This window comes from Equus quagga, chromosome 2 (assembly GCF_021613505.1).
Source record: "Equus quagga isolate Etosha38 chromosome 2, UCLA_HA_Equagga_1.0, whole genome shotgun sequence".
Taxonomy (NCBI): Eukaryota; Metazoa; Chordata; class Mammalia; order Perissodactyla; family Equidae; genus Equus; species Equus quagga.
The window spans coordinates 33519992-33544299 of record NC_060268.1 but is presented as its reverse complement, the minus strand read 5'-3'; the positions used below and the strand labels follow the sequence as shown (position 1 = coordinate 33544299).

Below are 24308 nucleotides of genomic sequence, written 5' to 3'. Positions count from 1 at the left end.
TCATTTCCTGAGTTGAACTTACACATCCATCATTGATAATGGTAATGGCCTAAACTGAGTAGTTTGCACTTGTGTTTAAGAGCCCCTGTGGCTTAGCAATGTGCCAGACTGTTTAGGATCCGGTCTTTGTCTCTGACTTCTCTATTACTGACATTATTATTTTTTTGTTTTTATTTTCTTCGCCTTTTGTCTTAACTGCTTGATTACCTTTTGATCATCTTGATCACAGGAATGTAATTTGATATGTGTTCAACTCTCCAAATTTTCTGAATTGTGTTGAATTTAGCATTATATATTTCTTGATTGATTAATAATATTTATTTCACTGAGGATCCGAAATTCATTCTTTGAAGAATTTGGCAATGATATATATCAAATGTTTTGTTCTTGCTTTCATCAAGTGTGACTGAAGCTTTCCCCTCAGTAATCATAACTCACCTCCTAATTCTGAAATACAGTGGTTCTGTTGAACTTTCTACAGCCTATGTTTCTGTGGATATAAGGAAGAGCACAGGTGTAGTTAGCAGACAGGCTTCAATTTAAAGCTGGTTAGTTTACTGACCAGCTATGTCAACTTTAACGGGTTAATCTCCTTGTTTTTTCACATATGAAATCAGTTTAATAGTATTTTGGAGTAACTGGGATAAGATATATGAAGTACCTATCACAAATCTTGGTATATACTAGGCACTTGGGAATATTGTTACTTTATCCTTCCTTCTTATTCATCGAAATTCTCTCCATGTTTGTGCACACACCATTACTGTATCCTGGTTGTGTCTCTTATTATCATGACCACTCTTTTCCAGTGTTTTCACTGAATTCTCCTACTTCTCCCTCTCCTTACATTTTGCCGTACCCTCGCAGTCTTACACTGAGCCCTCTTCCTACTCTATGTGCTGTTCCTTGAGGTCCTCATTTGCTCCTGTGGCTTCAAGTTCTCCTATATGCTGACAACACCACATCTTTCTCTATACTCTGTTGAGTACCAGAGTATTCAATATAAATAGTCTTATCTGTTTTGGATACCTAGCAAACAAACTGAACACAACATATACAAAGCTAAATAAACTCAGTATTTTCTTTTAAGACATGTATGTCCTTTCTTGGCTAATAGTCACATAAACTAGAATCATTAGTCCCACCCTTTATGTATGCTTCTTGTCTCTGTTCACATGGTTCTCAAGTCCTATTAATTTTATCCCTAAATTGTTTTTGGAATTTGGCCTCTTATCTCCATTCTTCAGTTCTTTCAGACTAGGCTCCTTCTTCTCTTTCTCTACTCTCTAGTCTATCCTTCACACTGTCACCAGGTTTATCTTTCTACTTGTAAATATGATCATATCTTACTTCTTAAGATCCTTAGTGACCCAAGAGAAATGAAAACATATGTTCACACAAAGACATATAGGAAATTTCATAGCAGCTTTATTCATAAGAACCCTAAGTGGAAGCAACCCAAATATCCATCAGCAAGTGAATGGATAAACAAATGTGATATATCCATACAGTGAATTAAAATGGAATAAAAAGGAATGAACTGTGGATATACACAACATGGATCAGTCTCAAAATTATTATACCTCGTGAGAGAAGCTAGAAGCAAAAGGATACATATTGTATGATACTATTTATATAACATTTGAGAAAATGCAAACTAATGTATAATGGCATAAAGCAGATGAGTAGTTGCTGAAACCAGGTGTGAAGAGAGGATTGGGCTGCAGAGAGGCACAAAGGGTCTTTTGGGTATAACTGAAATGATTTGTATCTTGGTTGTGGTGGCAGTTTCACTGGTGTATACATTTGTGAAAACTCATTGAATTGTGCACTTTAAATGGATGTAGTTTACTATATGTGAATTGTACCTCAATAGAGTAGATTAAAAAAAATCCTACAGATAGGGGCTCTCGATTGCCTTCAGGATGCACGCTACATTTCAGAACAGTCTAATCTCAACTTACTTTTCCAGACTTTTTCCCTTTCACTTCTTGATGTGTGCTTCAACTGCAGCTACCACACCCGGATGACTATCACGTATGTGCCAAGCCCCTTATTTTATTGCTTTGGCTCGTGTTCTTCACTCTGTCTGAATTGTTTCCCACTACCATTTTTCCCTTTCTCAACAAAATCAAGTGTGTCCTTGATGATTAAGCCCTAAAGCTACCTGCTCTGTGAAACTTTCCCCAGCTTCTCACTTTCATGTCGTTTTCTCGATTACTTCATTTTGGTGCCCAAACCTCCCAACAGTAAGGATAATCTTATTTATGAAACTGGTACATAGCATGGACATATAAAATATTTTTGGTTGTATGTTTTATCATTAAGTGAACAATTAAAGAATGATGACCATGACAGTTAGCATTATTGTTGAAGGGGGTTACATGGCTGGTTAAGCTTGGTGATATTATTTTGGTGAGCACTGTGGTATAGCTCTCCAGGCTGGAGACTTGATTTTGACAATGTACCAAGAAGTTATCAGTCTCTCTAGTATAGACTAATACAAACCAAGTTCATTTAAGACTAATGTGTAAGCCAGAATGCCAATTCATTAATTTATAATGTATACCATATGTGTTAAATAGATGAGAATGCTTGTTTTGATGGAGTAGCATAATCTTTCTGGGTTTGAAAGTAATAAGGCAACCTAAATTAGAGTCTGAAGGTTGCTTAGTGTGTATGGAATTGGATCAGAGGATGTTGGTTTGAATCTGGCCAAATTTCTGGGTCCCGGGTTCGATATTAACTGTTTTCTGCAGCGCATTCATTTTTATTTCAGGTATGTCACAAGGTGACTTCTTTGGCTCTATATTTATGCTGCCTCAGTATATCTTTTATTCTAGCAGTCATTTTCGCTTGTTTCTCTGCTGACACTACCATTGCTGTTATGTTGCTACTATTGTTAATTTACTTTTTCCCCAAAACAATATGGGGCATGGGTCAATGCTTGAGTTTAGCTTTATATTAGCTTGAGTTTAGAGCAGATTGACTATCTGATAGATCTTTATCTTTTTATTTATTTATTTATTTATTTATTTAGAGGAAGATTAGCCCTGAGCTAACATCCCTGCCCACCTTCCTCTACTTTGTATGTGGAACGCCTACCACAGCATGGCGTGCCAAGCTGTACCATGTCCACACCAGGGATCCAAACCGGTGAACCCTGGGCCGCCAAAGCGGAACCTGTGCACTTAACAGCTGCGCCATGGGCCGGCCCTTATCTTTATCTTTTAAAGGTCTGTTTGGCTTTCTTTGAAGTTAGTATGTTCTGAATGGTTAAGGATTCAACAGAAGTCTTTCTTATCCCTGGGTTATTCAGGATTCACTGCGTTGGAAAAGTTTGTTGTAACAGGACTGCAGAGTTGAATGTCAAGGGTGATGTATTAGTCAAGGTTCTCTAGAGAAACAGAACTAATACAATATATAAATATATATAGAAAGAGATTTGTTATGAGGGATTGGCTCCTCTGATTATGGAGGCTGAGAAGTCTCGTGTTCTGCCATTTGCAGGCTGGAGGCCCGGGAATGCTGGTGGTGTAGTTCCAGTCCAAACCCAAAGGCCCAAGAAATAGGGGAGCCAGTGATGTAAATTCCAGTCCAAGTCCAAAGGCCCAAGAACCGGGAATCCCGATGTCTGAGAGTCATAAGGGGTGGATGTCCCAGTTCAAGCAGAGAGCAAATTCGTCCTTCCTCTGCCGTTTTGTTCTATTCAGACCCTCAACAGATTGGATGATGCCCACTCAGACTGATTAGGGCCATCTTCTTTACTTCGCTTGCCAATTCAAATCCTACTCTCTTCTAGAAACATCCTCACAGAAATAATGTTTTACGAGCTATCTGGACATCCCTTAGCCCAGTCAAGTTGATACATAAAATTAACAATCACAGGTTAGTAGGCTAGTGTTGAGAAGTGATAATGAGCAAGAGGTTACCACCCAGGAATGAAGGGCTTTGTATGTCAAGTTAGGCCTTTATCCCATAATAAGTGATAGTGGTGGTGGTAGTAGTCAGAAGTAGTAATAGAAGAATCAGTAACAGAGTAATTATAGAAGTAGTAGTAATAATGAAGAAGATTATGATACTGTCAGAAGAAAATATTTACTGATGACTTAGTAGGTGCTAGACACTGTTATATATCTGGATTATTGTACTCAGTATCACAATAGCCTTAGAAAACAGGAGTTATTATTATCCTCACTTTATGAATAAGGAAACTGAAACACAGAGAAATTATATAACCTGTTTAAAAATCACAGAGCTAGTAGGTGATAGGGCTGGATTTCTATTGGGTGGTAGTAACTGTGATTGGTGAACAAATTGTTAGTTACATCTATATTTAGATTATGGACTCCCAGATGGAGAAGTCTTGGCTGTTTGTTGTCAGCTCCACCATGTACTGTGATTAGCAGCTTTTCTCAGATCAAGAGTAGGCAGGTACAAGTAGTGGACTCACAATGTCTGACTTTGACTGATTTTTCTAAGTTATTTTGTATATTTTTCAGCAGTGAAACCAAACTGAGTCTTTAGCCTTATCGCCACTTCTTACAAGGGAAGAGGCTTTATACAATTGGACACATTTTGTTTTTTCCCCCTTGAGAAATTTAACTCTCTTTTGTATTATTTCTACAATAATTTGTAAATGTATTTATTTTTACTTGGTTTTTTTTTTTTTTTACTTTTCAGGTCAAATTTTTATATTGCACTTATTTGTTGAAATAAAGATTCTCACATTAAAAAAATTAATGATCTATATTTAGGCCTAGTTTTGAAGAATAGTTAGAATTCAGCAGGGTATATAATTCTACAGCTGATTAAATAGGTATTATCAAATAAAATATAAAAGAGAGAGAAATAGAAGAGGATTCCAGAGAATGTGTGTAGACTAAGAAGAATTAAATAGTAATTATTTTAGGGTTGTGGTGAGCATTAAATGAGAATCATAGAATGTTAGCACATTTTAAATGGATAATAAATGCTAATTATTATTTAACAGTGGCTTGACTTAGTTAAGAAAGAAAAACACCAGTAGCTCTCGTCTTTGTTTCCATGATCTATAGAGAAATGCACACACACACATACATACACATACATATATGGTATTCAGTACTTTATATATTCGAACAGCAGAACTTCAGGTAAACAACTATGTGGTATAAGAATATAAGTGAAATTTTCATCTTTTGATAACACTGTTCGCTACTCTGATCTATGCCATATTTGCATTTAATGAGGAACAGTCTGCCTTGATTTTTTCTAATGAATACAGTGTCTTTTATGAAAAGAAAATGGCTAGGAAGGTTAGAGAAAGGTTATAAGCAAGTGTTCTCACAAAGTTGCTGAAATAGGAAAGTAAAGGAAATAGCTCTTTTCCTGGAAACCTTATCTAATAGAAAGAATCATTTTATTTTTGGGAGGTTTGGGCTGATATTTCTCTATCATTTTTGAAGGGAAATTTTTAAGTTGGCTTTATCTCTGAAGATGAGAGATTCCTGTTGTACATGTTTGTTTATTTATTATGGAATCGTTTTAGGACATACTGGGTTATTTCAGTATGTCTTGAAGCATTACGTTTGTTTTTATGTGGAACATTATTGTTGTTCTTTGTAGGTTTCCAAGTTTGGGAAGACCAGAGTATTAATAATGAAGTCATCTCTCTGAAGTAATTTCTTCTGTACTCCATATGCTAGGATGGATTTTCTTTTTATCCCTATTCAGAGAATTTCTGTTCAATTTGTTATTAGTAATTACCCCCTAGTCACTTTCTTCATATCTATTTTCTAGATAACAATTCCCTAGATTTTACCTGTATTGTGTATTATTCTTCCCTAAGTGTATTATCTTATACTTCTTTACATTAAATCTCATCTTAGAGCTGTCCTTTCAAATCCCCAAGTTGTCCATATCCATCTGTATACTTGATTGATCTTCTTTTCTTTCCTTCTTAATCTATCCTAGCTTTGTATCATCTGCAAACTTGATCATATTTGAATTTACATTCTCCTCCAGGTCATTAATGAGCATGCTGGATAGACTAGTCTTCTTTCCTGTGGGACTCTGTTGGATATATTGCTGGATGTTCTCAGTTGTAACTCTGTTGATAATAATTCATTTCTTCCTTCCCATCATAGAATTTGTTATTCATTGTGCTATACTGTTATCCAGGCAATGGCTCTACCATCTCTGCTTCCTGTATGCTCCTATGTCAATCATTATTTTCTATAATACAGCTAAAAATTATATGTTCCCTTATCTACTTATACCATTGCTTGACTTTTTGAAAAAGCTACTTAATCTGGGAAAATATTATCTTAAATAGAAATTTCTCAAAAGTTTCCATCAAACGTTAGTAAGTCTTTAAAAATATGTTAAGTGAGAAAACATTTTGGAAGTGCTGTCTAAGTCTTTGTCTTCTGCATGAAAAATGATCTCTAGATATTTAGATTTTAAGTAAAAAGAACAATTATTTTCCCCACAGCTAAGAGGATGACTTAAATGTAGGTATTTTTTTCCCGAATGTGAAGTGCATTGTCAGTAAATTACTCTGCTTCAAGTTGGTTTTCTAGATGAGACACAGTTCATTTGTAATTTTCAGAGCAGATGCAGAACCGCATGTTCATTTATTTCTAAAGTTAAATCTTTTCCTTTATTTTCAGGAAAAAGAAGAAGTAGAGGGGATATCAGTAGGTGCCATACTTTCTGACTATCAGCGTGTTCGAGTAGAAAATGTGTAAGAGAGCATTAATTTGTCCTATATTTTAAAATTACATGGATTTAAAAATGTGAATAAATGAAAAATATAATTGTATCCAATAATAAATAGATATGATATTCTGTATGCCCCATGGAACTAACTGGATGTATTTACCTAAGTGGCAAATGTTGTACTTTTACTTTCTATCTTTATACCACACATGGAGAAAACCCTAACTTACCATAGGAAAAATAAATTATTTGTAATAAAAAATTGAGACAAAGATTTTTAAAGTCAAAGTATTGTTGTCAATTTTTCCTTATTTGAATCAGTACACCCTTTTAATCTCTTTTAACTCGTCATTATTTGTAGTAAAAATCAGGAGCTAATAGAAGAATTGCAGTAATATTGTAAAGAAAAAAATAACTTATTAAGGAATCTCCCCTTCTTTGATCCTTGGAATTCTGTTTTTGGCCAAAAATATTCATATGATTGAAATACATATAAGTAAAACCATTCAACTTTCAAAGAATTTTTAGACTGTTGCTGGCCCCATCTTCCTCACCCCCAAAGGATGTAGCACTAGTAAGACATTGTCTATATCTACAGATACCAAAACAGTTAGTGCCACTGATCTATTCAAAACCTGTAACGTCAAATGATACTACTGATTATGTAATGTTGACTTGGCGAAACACCACCGGAATAAATTTATTTTGTATTTTTAATGTATTTGGACAAATAATATATTGTACAACAACTTTACACACAATTATATTAGCAAAAAAATGTGGACTCCAATATTAATCTTGAGCACAACTTGACCTGGAAATAAATAATTTTGCCATTCAAAAGAATAGATGGAAATAAGGGCTGTATTTATGTAATAGTTTCATATTCTTGACAAAGAAACATGTTAGTAGACTTGCAAACTTAAGTTTTACTTTTTATTTAATTTATTTTCTAATTCCACGTTGAATTTAAGGCAGTTAAAAATACGGAATTTTAAAAGTAAATAATGGGAATTCAGGGCAAAGTATAATTAAGTGAAAGGGAATATGATAATCTCATATTTGGGGATATATCGGAATCTCTGGAGAACAGAGAGTGGAGGTAGAAGTCAAAGGTGTATTTTAAAAGAAGTTTTCCTTACATTCTGCCTGTCTACATTTTGAAACAACTGATGTATAGATGGAGATGGATTGCATATCCCTAAGCCATATGTTAGAAATAATAGTATTCTCATCAAGTTTTAGGTCACATGGCTTAATGGGTAGCCAAATTGTAGGTAGGGCCGACATCTATTTGTGAAAGTTAAAAAGTCAAATGAAAATATGCTCCTGATTAGGAGGCTGCCTTATATCATTATGGCAGAAAGGCCCAAAGCATACCCATGGAGAGAGGCAAGATTTTCAACACATGGTTAAAAGGCCCAGATTTAATAGCATAAAGCATATCTGCAACAATTTTATCCTCAAAAATTTTAAAGCAATGTAATTGGGAGTCCACTAGTCTACAAGCTTGGTTTCAAATTAGTTTATCTTCAATTTGTAGTTTGTATTGCATCATTATATTTTCCAAATAAAAAACATTTAATAAATGTCACAAGTTCAAATGCAACAATAATTTACAGAGGAAGTGTATGTGAGCCGTGATATTTTGAACTATTAAAAAATTCAAATAGGTAAAGAAGTTTGACGTAAGTCCAAAAATAGTCAAAAGATTGCAGATATCAAAGCAACAACCAAGAACTTTGCAATAAGGGCCGGGAGGAAGAAATAAATTTTTTTTGGTAAAAAGAAAAAATCTTAGCTAAAAAAAGTGGAGAGACTAGTTTGATTAGTGGGCATTAAACATTGGTGAGAAGACAGCAATAACTGTACTGCTTGTGTTATATGGGTAGTTTCAATTTTGTTATTTTTGTGTTTATTAACTGCATCAATATTCCTTTAGATGTTTTGGGACATTTTAAAAGGAAATTTATATAAAGTAGTCTCTGTAGTAAGTAAAGTTTGGTTTCTTTGAAAGTCAGGGTGTATATACATGAAAAAAATAGTGATTTTTTTTGAGGCCATGTATGAGTAAATAACCAAACATATGGTACATTTACTGAGTATTGGGATTTTCTGTGAGAAAAAGAGATTTATCAGTGTGGCTGGAGTAGTCAGCCAGGCAACCTTACAGACACTAGAGATGATAGATTTGAGAGCTATATTTTTTATTTGAAATCTGGTTTCAGCCACTTACTGTGTGACTTGGATGAGTTACTTGGCTTTGACTACCATTTATTGAATAACTGTTTTATCTAGGCATTGTACTGCATTCTTTATATTACTTTTAATCGATTAATCAATTATGTCCTCCTTGAGAAAGTGACATTTACACAAAAGTATAAAGCAAGAGAAGAAGGTAGGGAGCATGGCTGGTATATTAAGGAAGAGTGGACAGGCCAGGGTGGGTGGGTTGGAGGAAGGGAGAGTGTAGATGAGGTATGAGAACTAACCAGGGTGAGATCTGTGTCCATCTATTGCAAGGACTTTTACTAGGAGTGATGGGGAGCATTTTGGGCAGAGGAATGCCATGATCTGTTTTATGTTTTAAAGGGTCATACTGGCTGCTTTATTGAAAACTGATTTTAAAAAGGCAAGGGTGGAAGCAGGAAGAGAAGTTAGGAGGATATTGACATGAAGAGAGAATGGTGGCTCAGACCAGGGTGTTAGCAGTGGTATTGGTGAGGAGTAATCATATTCTACAGTGTGGTAGATTGCATGAAGAATGTGAAGAAGAGAAGAGTAAAGGATGACTTCATTTTCTAATCTCTTAATCTTCTTAAGAACTTTGAAAGGAAATATTTTTGTCCTTATTTATGAACTAGGAAATTAAAGACCTAGAGCTTAGTTGACTTGCCAAAGTCAAGCAGCTGGTGAGTACAGAGGTAGGTTTCAGACTCAGATTTGTCTTGACTCCAAAACCCATATTCTTTCTACTGAACCATAATATAAAATATATAGTACAATGCCTGCAGCATATTAGGTGCTCAATATATTGTACTTTATGTTCTTATTATTTTCTTTTCACTCAGAGTCAAATCCTTAAAAATTTTCCAAGTTAGTAGATCTAAGAATAGTTCATGTAACCATAGGTATTATAAATTTAATCAAAATATTATTTTATTAGGATAAATTTACTTGCCAATTTTGCATATGCTTCACAAGTTTGATACCCAAGGAAGTTCTAAAAACAAGAATAGTCATCCATTGGCATTTGGAAGCTTTTTTGCATAGATTTCTAAACTTAGAGTCTTACTAAAATTAATATTTGTAATCTGCCTGGAGATTTCATTTTTATCTGTTTATACATAGTTCATGGAAATTAAATATGTTTGTGTTGTATATATAAACTTCATTATGCACAACATGCTTTTTAAAGCATTTTAAATGCTAAAATCCTTGAGAGAAGCATTATGTTTAAAATCAAAGTAATTGGTATAGATCCAAGTATCGCACTAAGATATCATCTGATTTGTTTTCTTTTTCTTTTATAGGTGTAAAAGGCTTCATCTCCAGCCTTTAGCGTACCTGTGGCAGAGAAAGCAAGAAGATTTGCTCCGAGAGATGATATCATCTAACATTCAAGCAATCATCATCAAAGTAGCCGCTTTGGGTATGTAGCCAGACTTTCAAGGGAGCTGTCTGTTACCACAAAGATACTCTGAGTTCACTAATAAGAAATTACAGCAAAAAAAGGAAAAATGATTTAGAATATAAAAATGTGGAGTCACAAGCTGAAGAAATTGAGTAAGGAGAAGTTTTAAAATGGGCTTTTGACCATTTACCAAAGTGATTAATGGTGACCTCATCTTTTTTTTTTTTATTATATATATATAACTGCCTCTAAAACTAGTATTGTATTATGGTCCTTCAATTTAAGTTCTTTTTATAGAATTTGGGATTCAGGTTCATAGGAAACAGAAAATATAGGTTGATTTTTTTTTTTTTTGGAAGCTTCTTAAAATCTTGTTTGGCACAACGCATGATATTTTCCTTGCTTTTTTAAAACATATTTTGAATAATGCTAAAATAGAATGATTGGCTTTGTTTGTGGTATCAGAAATAAGCAGGATAGTGAGTTTTTCTTGTGGATGGCGAGTGAATCATGTTTGAGAGAATGTCATTAGATCAGTTAGCACTGACACAACAGGCAGGTAGTAATCTGATTCAAATATGGATATTACATACAAACTCATTTAATTTATTGTTTTAAATTTTTATAGTTATATTCATTTTCAAGAAACCATAGGGTTTGAGCTCAATACATTTATTTCGTGAACTTGTTATAGTAAATGCCCTGGAGGCTCAGAGTTCTCAAAGCCTAAATCTTGTACCTCATTTGAGAGTGTTTACCTTGCTGATCTCTGAGATAACAAGGTCTCTAGCTGTGGAAGATTATATAGACAAATTCACGTTTTAAACAGCATTAAAACAAAGATCCCATAATATTTCTCTGGGGTAAACACCAAGCTATACTCTCTTCTGTTGAAGTCAAGATGTAGTCTTTAGTGGAAAGCCTTATTTAGAGAACCTGCAGTTGATCTCCTTAGCTGGTAAAAAAAGAAAGACTGAGGTGGTGTTGTGTTCTCATTTTTGAGAAAAGGTTGCTCAGCGACTTTTATGGTTGAAGTTGTTGCTATAGATATATTTGTCATATGAGTTTCTATATAGATCTATACAGAGTATGCTTTCTTGCTTTTTTTCCTCGCTCGCTCTCTTTTTTGGATTTTCTAAGATTGCGTAGTTCTGTAATGAAGTTCATGTGACATCTCACTGGACAGTACACATTTTATCCCTTTAGTACTAGAGAATGGAGTGGATAAGAACCCAGAGAGAACCTGCCTCATTAGAAAGACAGAGCCATAGAATATGACCTTATTGACACCTTTATCGTAGTATGTAATTCATATTGCGTGTCTTTGTGTGTGTGTGTGTGTATGCGTGTGCGCCTCTGTGTAGGGGTTAGAGATGGTGATTAACTGTATTAAACTTTTGGGTAAAGAATAAAACTGAGCTAAGTTGTCCTTGGCATCCCGATGACAAAAGTATAGATCTGATTTTAACATTTACAGCACAGTTTTCTATTAATTACCTATAGGTGTGCAAAGATGAAAGTTATTCTTGAGAACAGTGTTAAACAAAGGCTTATTGAATGGCACATTCCTTCTAGAGACACAGAAACATACAAATGATGCAATATAGGTTTTCAAACTTTTTTCCTCCCATTTAAAATTTTCCGAAAAGGTTTTAAACAAAAAATAGGACAATAGAATCTTTCCATAGGGAAAGGGGATGAGCAAAGTTTGTGGCCCATTAGATTACAGAATGGTCTTATAAATGGGTTGGTTCTACATGGATGTATAGAAATATATTTCTAATAATTGTGTTATATAACCTTGATGTCTTACAGGCATCAGTGAACTCTTGAAATTTTTACGTAACAGCTTACTGTTTAAAGGAGTTTCTGGTTTTTAGACTTATTTAAAGACCCATTTGCACATTGGATTAAGAACAAACTTGCCATTTAGAAATATTTATTTTTAGTTATATGAATATTACATGAAAACAATCTTGCTATATAATATTAAATTTTCGTAGATAAAGAAAAGATTCCATCTATTTTTTGTCCTCCTCTCTCCTGCCAACCCCTCACTTTCCCAGAGATATACACCAGAATGATGACTGCTCAGCTTTCTAGATCACTTTTCTTTTGGTGTGTGTGTATGTATGTGTAGAAATGCTATGATTGTTGTATGGGCTTTTAAATGTGACATGAATGGTGTCTTACTCTGTGCATCGATGGACAACTTGCCTTTTTCACTTCACAGTATGTCTTGGAGACTTTTTCCACATCAATAAATGTAGATCTGCTTCGTGTTTCATTTTGTTTTTAGGTAAACTTATTGAATCATAGCATAAATGCCAAAAAGTACACAGATTCTTAGTGTACAACTTGATGAATTTTCACAAAGTGAACATACTTATATAATCAATACCTAACTCTAGATATAGAACATTAGTAATATCTTCCTAGTCAATACTTGTCCTCCTGAAGGTAACAGCTCTCTTGACACTTAAAACTGTAGATAAGTTTTTCCTGTTTTTGAATTTTATATGAGGGAATCATACAGTATATTCTCTATTGTGTCTGTCTTCTTTGGCTAACATTATATTTATGAGATGCATCCACATTATTGAAAGAAGCAATAGTTTCTTTCTATTTATTATTAAATAATATTAATAAATATAATTAAACAATATTAATAAAATAAATAATTTATTATTAAATAATATTAATAATAATTATTATTAAATGATATTAAAAACTATTAAAAAATAGTTTGTTTATTTCTCATTATAGTACAGTGTTCCACTATAGAAATATACCACAATTTAATTGTCCATCCTATCATTGATGACATGTAGGTAGTTTCCAGTTTGGCACTATTATAAATAGTGCTGCTATGAACATATAGCATCATCTTGTACATTTTCTGACCCAGACCTAGAATATCCATTTCTTCAAGAAGCCTTGATTTCTTTTAATGGGAAATGATATGGTTGTATGTGTGTATGTGTATATCTGATACCTCATGAGTTCATGATATTTTAAAATCAAATTCAGGACTATATCAGAAGCAACGCTAGCTGTGTATAGAGATGTTGTAGTGGAGAAAACCAAAGTAGGACTAAGGTTAAGAATTGTAAAATGTAACTGGAGAGCCTCTTCTGCGGTTATTTCACCTTTACCTGAATGCATAATTGGTATGGTTGTTATGGGTGAACAGGGTATGTTGCCCTTACCGTTTTACAGGGGATGTCTACTAAGTCTGGCCCTTCATCTAGTTTTGACTGGCGATGCTAGATGGGAACCTTTGGAATTGTCCAGGCCCTTCTTAGTAGTAAACACTAAGCAATAAAGAATTCCAGGAGGTCACTAGAAGATCACTGCTCATTTTTAACAGTCCTGTCTCTCTAGTTCCTGGAGGTTAATGATAGATTATCCAGGATTATGCAAGGTAGTTCCTCTGATTGCTCTAGCTGTGCCTGCTAGAAAAAGACTATACAGGAAGTGCAAAAGGACCAGGAGGACTAGTATGCCATGAGAGCCGTGGCCAATGCCTACTTTTCAATTTCAGTTTCAGAGTCTAGCCGTGCACAATTTGTTCTGTTCTCACAGAATGGAACCAATATACATTTACTGTGTTGCCACTGTAATGTTTGAATTCATCATCACAATCCAGTGAGGTAAGACTTGGACTTGAAAAACATTAACACCTAGTTAGTGCATTATATTGGTAAAATCATAAGAATTGCCTCTTCAGAGGAAGAAACTCGGAAGGAGTTAAGGACTATATATATATATATATATATATTTTTTTTTTTTTTTAAAGTTTGGCACCTGACCTAACAACTGTTGCCAATCTTGCTTTTTTTTCTGCTTTTCCTCCCCAAATCCCCTAGGTACATAGTTGTATATTTTAGTTGTGTGTCCTTCTAGTTGTGGTATGTGGGACACCGCCTCAATGTGTCAGTGCCATGTCCCCACCCAGGATCCAAACCAATGAAACCCTGGGCCACGGGGCCCGCCCCAAGGACTATATTATCCATTTGAAAAATAGAGGTTGGCTGACAAATGCAGCTAAAATTCAAGGGCTAGCTCAGTCTTTGAAATTACTGAGAATTATATGGGCTGAAGCAACCATGGTGGGCATTCCTCAAAATGTGAGAATTAAGTTAATATTTCTCACAGACTTCACTAATAAGCGAGAATCTCAGAGACTAACAGGGCTTTTTGGGTTTAGGCAAAACTATATTCCTCATGTAGGAATACTGTTTGTGCCTATTCACAGAGTCGCCATAAAGAAATATAAATTTGAGTGGAGATCTGAGCAAAAACAAGCAAATTGTAATCCATAAGAGAAGGAAAATGAATGAGGTCAGTGCTAGCATTGTCTTAGCTAACTGCCTGGAGGTAATTTCTGCTCAGCACAGGGAAGAGAACCCAAACAGAGCCCAGGCAGTTCCACTGAGTTGAGGAGACAGAGATCAGAATTCAGAGAGGCCAAGCGCTGAGATTCTGTGGGAGAGGATACCAGAGAGAAGGGATTTCGTGGAGAGAAACCTCTGCAGACCTGCAGAAAGCTTCCCTCCAGTCTTGGGCTGAGTATGGGTCTGCATATGTGTGAAAGGGACATGCCTCCTGTTGGGGAAAGAACCATGAAAAAGCAGGATGCCGAGTTTCCAGAGTTCACATAAGACTGGAAATGTCCACATTTCCAGCAGTGGAAAGACCTCATCATACGTGAGATACCAGTAGAGTCCTGCAGCAGGTATCACCTTAGCAGTCACCAGTCTTAGACTAAAGGCTACTGCGAACCTGATCTGGTAAAGTTTGAAAGCAAGCCTCAAAAGGACCAAACTGATTTGAAAGAACTTAACTCATACCAGAACAAAATTCAAAACTATTTAAAGGAGAATACAGTAAAATCCAACACACAATAATATAAAACTCATAATGTCTTACATCTAAATTATCAGACATGTAAAGAAGCAAGAACATTTGATTAATGCTGAGAAAATTGATCAAAATAGACCCTGATTTGGAATTAGCAGGCAAGAACAGCTCTTAGAAATATGCTTAGTATGCTCAAAAAACTAGAGGAAAACATGATTATGATAAGGAAAGAAATAAAAGATGTAAAAAGGCCCAAATACAACTTCAAAAATACATTATGTGAAATGAATAATACCCTGCAATTAGACATTGCAGAAGAGATGAGTGAATTTAAAGACAAATAGAAACTGTCAAAAATGAGGCACAGAGGAAAGAAAGAACTGAAAATAACACATAATCCATGAGCTGTAGGACCATAACAAGTTGGCTAACCTAGGTATATTGTCCCAGGAAAGGGGATGGGGTGAATATTTGAAGAAATAATGGGCAGGAGTTTTTCCCATTTGATGTAAACTATAATCTACAGATCCAAAATGTCAATGAAGCCCAAACAGAAGAAACATGAAGAAAATCACGAAGCACATTATAATGGAATTGCTGAAAACCAGTGGTAAACATAAATCTTAAAAGCAGCCACTGTGAAAAGATTAATTCTATACAGAAAGCAAAGATGAAAACATCAACAGACTTTGCTTCAGAAACTGTGTAGACTGGAATACGATGAAGAGACATGTTTAAATACTGAAAATCAATAAAAGTCACCAAGAATTTTATTCCTGGTAAAAATAAGTTTCTGAATGAAGATCATATAAAGGCATTTTCAGATGTACAGAAGTTGAGGGAGTTCGTTACTTGCAGATCTCCATTACAAGTAATATTAAAGGAAGTTTTTGGACAGGAGGAAAATAATAATGAAATTTGAATCTCACAAGGGGACAAAGAGCAATGTAAGTAATAGAGTAGATAAATTTTAAGTCCATTCTAACTTTTTGAATCACTTTAAAAGATAGATTATATAAAGCAAAAATAATGGCAGTTGTGTTGAGCACATGGGAAGTAAAATATATGGTTAAAGTAGTACACATAACAGAAGACGGGAAAGTACAGTGAAATGAAAGTACAGTGTGTAACAGTCTTAAATTGTACATGATGTAGTATAATGTGATTTGACAGTAGAGTGAAAACTTAAAGATGTAAAATGGAAACCGTAAGGCAACTAATAAAAAGATAAAACAAGTGTATAGGTAATAGGGCAGTAGTGGAAAGCAAAGTGAATATTGTAAAATAATCCAGAAGAAGGCAAGAAAGAGGGGAGGGAGAGTACATAGAACAGCTGTGGGATACAAGTAAAGCTCCATATTATAAATTCCATTTACGTGACATATTTAATGGAGAAGTCTACAGACACAGGGTAATCACTGGTTGCCAGGTGCTGGGATTGAAAGAAGGACTGACTGCAAAGCAGGAAGAGGACATCCTGCAACTTCTCTCATGAACTTTCTGGAGCAGTGGAAATGTTCTCTATCATTGTAATGGTGGTTACATGCCTGTATATATTTACTGAAATTTAAAATTGGTGAGTTTTATTGTAAAACTGATTTTAAAAATGAAAATTAATATAGCAGTGAATAACATTCCCCAAAGACAAGGACTGGCATAGAGCTAGCAAGTAGATTCTGTTAGACCTCTAACCAGAAGCCGTAAGGGACTGCAAATGAGTGTTAACTAGAATAATGCCTATTCTACTCGAAGCTTTATTTAACTTGTTAAGGAACAACATTGGAAAGTACAGTTGAAGATTGGAGCAACCAATTCCCTATCCCTTCAATATATTTTGACCATTGGACACATTTCACTGCTACAAATACACAGAAATGAACAAGAAGTATTTCATGGACATGTTGCATTTGTTAACACCCTCAGAACAGTGGCGTCATTGAAAATTGGAATGGTCAGTTGATGCACTAGTTAATTAAAATGGCAAGTAAAAAAAATTAGAGTCTAGCTTAATCAGTTAAATGATTTTGTACTAACATTGACTGTGAAAGGAAATAATGCCAAGACTCTACTGGGAAAATTTCTAGGATTGGAGCACAGGAATGAGATGATGGGGGACGATGTAAGTATACAACTATATATTTTTTCTATTTCACAAAATTTTTCTTTCGTTTTGCCTGATCTATTGGTCCCAGGCCTGCGTTGAAAGTTATGTGTACCAAGGAAAGTATTATCAATGCACAAAACACAGTATTAATACCACCAAAATTGACAGTGCATATTCTTAAAGACCCTTAGGGGTATGTCATAGCTTCACCCATGTAGACACATTAAGGCCTATGTATAAACACAGGGCCACGTGTCCTGTGATTCTTTATCTGTGAAATCCTGTTGCATCAGCCTGGGAGTGAGTCCAAGGAGAAGTGTTAACAAGACTGCTGTTTTTATTGGCCCTGTGGGTTTATAATACATCTATTGAGCCAGAAAGACCAAGCACAAGGTAAAGGATATGGGTCAAAACAGGTAATAAATGGAAATGGAGGGAATCATAGGAGATGGAAAGGCACTTAAAAGTAGATTACAATTCTATGGAGGGGCAAAATCGTGTGACCTACATGCCAGAGCCTCCACTAGAGAATAATACTCCTAGGTATCCTTTTCAGATCTGATGCCGACTACTTAACGACTGTTGAGAGAAAACTTGGACCTGTTTTCTGCAGGGAAGGGAAGTTGCTGATGTACAAGCTCTACCTAAAGATTCCACCTGGATAATTTGGAGCAACAAAGTTACAGAGTGCAATTTGATAACTCAGTGTAAGGGTAGTTTACTATAGTTACCAGTCAATTATTGGTTTATAGGCTGTGGTTACCATTCTCATAATTTTTCTGATGACTTGACTATTACTAATGAATTATATAGGAGAATTCTGAACAATAGGGCTTTTGCACTCTTTGTGGACATAAATCAAAACAATATGTTGCTGAGGCATCTACCTAGGTATAATGGAAAGCAGATTTCTACTGCCAGCCATAGCTTGATTTAGTCCTTCAAATACAGAATATGTGAATGTAAATAGAATTCATTCAGGGAAATTGGAATATCACCCTTGAGGGAGATAGATTTGAGAGAGATGTAATGAATTGATATCACTGATAACTCTTCTCTGGAGTTATGTAAAGTACATTTAGCAAAACATGTGACACCCAGACAGAGCTATATTTGGTGTAATATACTAATTGACAATCTCATGGGACTTAAATTATTTTTGTATGCAAACCGTTTTCCTAAATTGCACAAATCTCACTAATGTACCATGGTAATGACCCGTGTTGTGGCTTGATTACTATTGCCTCTGCTGTGCCAGATGTTCTTTAGGAATTTTTGGTACTGGTCTTAAGGTTCTACATCAGACCAAAATAATGTTCCTGAAAACCTCATCAGGATGAAAAGGACTTGCTAGTCCAAATAGAGACACTAGAGGGAGCCCTCTTCCAGGAGACTGGCTGCATCTAGAACTGGCCCTGGAGGGACAACAAAGCTTTAAATGATTGAACTAATAGAGTATTTACTTTCATAGAACGTCATATCAGTCAACAGTACAGGAAGAGGGCCTGTATCCTTAACCAGGAAAGACTATTGAATTCTAATCATTATGGAAGTTGCTGTTTTTAAAGATCAATGACCAGGAGTATCAGAAGCCAAGCTAAGGATGCCAATTTATGGGAATACTATGGTTATCCTAGATTATGGTAGGACATTACTGGACAGTGTGGCCTTTAAATTTGTTTTCTAATGGCCCGGGTGCAACAGATGTAAAGGGAATTTGTCTTTTCCATGGTGCTTTGGTTGGTATTGGACAGATAAAGGAACAACACTGTGTTGTCCAGAAGAGAGTGTGTTGCATAGTGACATCTGAAAACCAATGACTGTTAAAACCTGTACTGGGATCTAGTTATGTCCTCAAACCAGATGGAATCGAGAACTTACTGAACAGTAATCTCTATCACTACCCCAATCACTCTGAATGTGAATATGCATGAGAAAAGTTCTTTTTGTTGGGCAAGAAATGGAGAATGGTACTATAATTCTAATCCACTTTTTATGCTAACCTGGGCCAGAGTATGTCCAATGTGAGAGAGAAGGACTTGGAAAGCTGTTTTGATGGTCCTGGACCTCTCCCTGATGTGCTGTGCTGTTTGATTACTTCCGTTCTTTAAATTATCAGTAAAACTTCATATTGATTAAGGTCTCAGATTTATTTGAGTCTGATTCGTCAATCCATTCTTTTAGTTTAGCTCAATTTCTCATTTGTTTTGTACCACATTACATGTGTGGCATTGTGGAGAAAATATGTTTATGTTTCTGCACAATTAGGGCTTTCTGAGCAAATTTTACAGAAACTTGGGACCTAGGCTAAAAGACAAGCATTAAAATTTAATGTATGACTGAATGGCCAGTGAGAACACCAGACAGATTTACTTCTCTGGAGGTATGTGTTTACATTTCAAGGGTCGGGGCATGAGACCAGGACCTTGGAGACATCTCCTAGGTTGTAAAGCTGGAGACACAAATTTTATTCCTCCCTAGAGAGATTTTTTTATATTCCAAAGTGTGAAGACACAAGTCCTTCCCTTTACTTTTCCAAGGAAACTCTCAGAAGGAGGGGAAACAACTGTCTCCTTTTTCCCAAATAAACATGCAGATTTATTTTTTCAGGACTCCCTACCTGCAATAGAGGCAATTACTTGAAAGATTATGTCTCATTCTTATCACCTTGCTCCTGGGGTAAGAGCTGGGGCAGAGAAGAGACAAAATGGTATTATCTGCTTGTTGTATGTAAATAGTAGTAATAATCTGTTCTGCTCCAGGAAACTCCTCTTGGCATTCAGCATATTAATAAATAGAGAGATTAAAAGTTAAGCAACATATGAAACAGTCTCAGAATAAGAATGCTAATACTACCACCACCAATATGATTGCTGAGAACAGTTAAAAAGAATTGTTTACAGGTGCTTTCCTGAATTCACCCTCTTGTTTTTTGAGTTCTATATCTGTTTTGTCTGAGCATATAACTATTATATACTGTACACTATTTTTTAACAGTTTTATGGATATCTAATTAAAATACCATGCAGTTCACTAGTTTAAAATATACAGTTCAGTGTTTTTTCATATATTCACAGGGTTGTGCAATCATCACCACAATCAAATTTTAGAACATCTTTTTATCCCCCAAAAGAATCATGTACCCGTTAGCAATCATTCGTCATTTTCCCCTAATCTTTACCTCCCATCCCACTCCTAAGGCCCACGAAGCTACTTTCCATCTTTATATCTTTATAGATTTGCCTATTCTGGACATTTCATATGAATGGAATCCTACAATATGAGGTCTTTTGTGACTGGCTTCTTTCACTTGGAATAAATATTTTTAAGGTTCATCTTTATGATTTCTTTTTATTGTCATGTAATATTCCATGATTAATTGTCTTTTTATTGTATAGTTTGATTCAATTTCCGAGTACCCTGTTTAGGAATTTTGCATGTATGTTCTTAGGAGCAAGTGACCTATAATTTTCTTTCCTAGTAATGACAGGTGTGGGTAATAAGATACCCTGGCCTTATAAAGCTTAGAAGTGTTTCCTCTTTTTCTATTGTCTGAAATTTTCTGTGAGATTGGTATTAAATCTTTCTTCAGTGTTTTGAAGTACTAATTACTTACGCCACCTGGACATGGAGATTTCTTTTTCGGAAAGTTTTCAATTAGAGATTCAATTGCTTTGTTAGATTAAGACTATTCAGATTTTCTATTTCTTATTTTAGTTTGATAAGTTGTTTTTTCTCAGAGTTTGCCCACTTCTTCTAAGTTTTGAAAATTATAGGTATAAAATAGTTCCTAATATCTTCACATTGTCTTTTTGTTATCTGTAGGACTGGTAGTGATGTCATCTTTTTCATTCCAATTGGTAATTTGTTCTTTTCCTTGCTTTTATCAGTCTTTAAGGGATTTGTCGATTTTGTCTTTTGATTTTGTTCATTTTCTCTATTATATGTTGATTCTCTATTTCTTTAATTTCTGCTGCCATCTTTATTATTCCTTCCTTATACTTTCTTTGGGTTAATTTGCTGTTCATCATTTCTAATCTCTTTTTTATTGAGATATAATTGACGTAACATTTTATTAATTTCAAGTGTACAACATAGGGATTTGATATTTGTATATATTGTGAAATATTTTCTATTTTTTTTTTTTTTGAGGAAGATTAGCCCTGAGCTAACTAATGCCAATCCTCCTCTTTTTGCTGAGGAAGACCCATCTTCCTCTGCTTTATATGTGGGACGCCTACCACAGCATGGCTTTTCCCAAGCAGTGCCATGTCTGCACCCAGGATCCGAACCAGCAAAACCCAGGCCACTAAAAAGCGGAATATATGAACTTAACCGCTGCGCCACCAGGCTGGCCCTCTAATTTCTTGATACATACATATTCACTAAATTTCATGCTTGTTTTCTAATATATGTATTTAAGCTTTAATTTTTCCTCTAATTTCAGCTATAGCTGTATTTTCATTACCACTTATTTCAAAATACTTTCTAATTTACATTGGAATTTCTTCTCTAACCCATGGGTTATTTAGAAATGTATTGCTTAATTTCATGCATTGGTTAATTTCCAAACATGAGGATTTTCTATTTATTTAGTGTAATTGATTTCTGGCTCAATCACATTTTGCTCAGATAACATACTCAGGATTATTTCAATTCTTTGAAATTTTGAGGGAATGCTTTAAAACCTAATATATGGTATAATCAGTAAGTTACTTCTTAAATTTTCTTCTTATTTTATGTCATCAATTGTTCATGATTTATTGCTTTCCTTTATTTTTTACCTTTTGCTATATGGAATATTTTAAAATGTTCTCTGTTGTTCTGAGAAGGATCCATTCTACTAGTAGTTACCTTAATCTTTTCAAAAATATTCTTTAAATATTGATACTAAAAATGCAATAACATCTTTTAAGTCCTTCTTAATCAATATAAGGAATTCAAGGGGCTACACCCATGGACAGGCCAGAAACAAAGTCTTATTTGGGATCCTTAGATCCCAGGGATACAAAGGACTGACTTTTGATTCAAACTGGCTTGCTGTATTTTTTCAGAAATATGTTTAATGTGTTGGGTCTCATATGCACCAGCTTATAAATTGATAATAGAGATGAATAGAAACATTTTCAGGGCAAAATGTTCTGCTCCCCTGAGAGTTAATTTCCATATCGTAGAGGACAGCCTATAGGTGTATAGGTGCAGTACATTTGGGACTGTCACAGCCAAATAAAGACATCTCTACGCCTCTTCTATTTTCCTCTCCATAGACACATATAGCAGGAACCCAGGTCAAGTTTCTAAAACTGTGGTTTTCAACCTTGCTGCACATCTGAGTCACCTAGTTGAGCTTTCAGAAAGCTCTGTGCCCAAGCTGCACCCCAGACCAATTAAGTCAGAATATCTAGGGATGGAACGGAGGCACATCTATTCGTTTAGAGCTCTCCAGGTAATTCCAGTATGAAGCCAATATAAAGCCCAGGTAGACAACTACCTTTGTCTAGTGCACAAGTTATCAAACTACCACTTGCAGGCCACGTCTAGACCACCACCTGAATATATAAATAAAGTTTTAATAAACATAGCCATGCTCTTTTGTTTACATATTGTCTATGGATGCTTTCTTGCTACAATGGAAGAGTTTAGTAATTGCCAAAGAGACCATAGGTACCACAAAGCCTAAAATATTTAGTGTCTGACTTTTTATAGAAAATGTTCAATTCTAGTCTAGAGAGACCTAACAGTTTCACTCTAGCCTGGCAGTTCCACTGTTAGCTGGGTGTCTTTGAGGGGATTTAAGACCTGGAATCCTGCCTTTCTGCCTGGGCCACTGATTTCCTGCATTGAAAAGCTATCTTCGTACAGTTCTTAATTCTAATTTAAAGGAATTTGGATCCTTTGCCTGTACCTGTTGGTGTGTATGTCAGTTACTATCATCCTTTACTTTTCCAATCCATTTCTCCCCCATTTTCTAGTCCCTGAAGTTTGAACCCATATTTTTACTAATTATTGTTAGTTATATATATTGCTTCTCTTTCATAAATGAATTTGACATTTGCATTTAATAGTCTGATTTGCAAAACTTATTTGACACAATTATTTATGTGACTGAGTTTTGGTGCTTGTCACTAATTATTTTATGTTACAACTTCCCTATTCTTGAACTATTTATTTATTTTTCTTAATTCATTCAGGTAGATTGTGTCTTCAATATGTGTCTCAGGAGTTGTATGTATTTAAAGAAAAAAGTTTTTTTTTCCTTTAACTGATTATCTTTCTTTGGCCTTAACATATGAAATTGCACATGTTTATGGATAATTTGAGTTTTCTCCTTTCGTAAATAATTTGCCTGTTTGTTTGTTTTTCTCATATGTTTCATCTGCTGTTTCATTTTCCTGTTTGGCAAAAAAGAAACTTGCTGCATCATAAACCCAGTACACCTTTCTTTCTTATCTCTGCCTCTAAAAATCACTGGAAGTGTCCCATGCAACAGATAGAATGTAGGCAAGACTATTAAGGCCTGTGGTTGTCAATGGAACGGGAGGTAGAAGATATGTTTTTCTTTTTTTGACAAGTTCAGAAAAGACAAGTGTTTAAATTGTGGTTAAATCTGGGGGCTTTTCAGCTTCCTATACTGTACTTGTTAATCTCACATTTTCATTTGCATTAAAGATATTTCAGATAAGATATATGTTTTGGGAAACTAAAGCAATATCACAATTTCTAAATTACAGTGTTTTTAAATGACCCTAAAATGTTTAATTTGAAAGATGCAGGATATGAATTCATAACTGGCATTGATGGTGACTTACAATAATTTTTCTAGGAGGAAATGTTTGTGTTAAACGGTTGAAAACATAATTATAATGATTATTGCACAAAGCCCAGCTTTATAGGGTCTTAAAGAACAAATACTACAAAGAGTTTTAGAGAGTTATTAGGTTGAAAATCACTGATTTTATTTCATTTTATTTTTTGGCTACTGGATAAAGAAAGATCTTATAAGAA

At 34.9% G+C, this 24308-nt stretch overlaps 1 protein-coding gene across 2 annotated transcripts in view; it reads left to right on the top strand.

Annotated features, from left to right (window-relative positions):
* The window catches only part of DPH6 (diphthamine biosynthesis 6), a 170028-nt gene that overhangs the window by 87676 nt on the left and 58044 nt on the right, over nucleotides 1–24308 (top strand). For both annotated transcript variants that reach the window (XM_046653955.1, XM_046653956.1), the window contains exons 4-5: nucleotides 6654–6727; nucleotides 10236–10354. In XM_046653955.1, the coding sequence (XP_046509911.1) occupies nucleotides 6654–6727; nucleotides 10236–10354 (193 nt within the window). The remainder of the gene's footprint in view (nucleotides 1–6653; nucleotides 6728–10235; nucleotides 10355–24308) is intronic.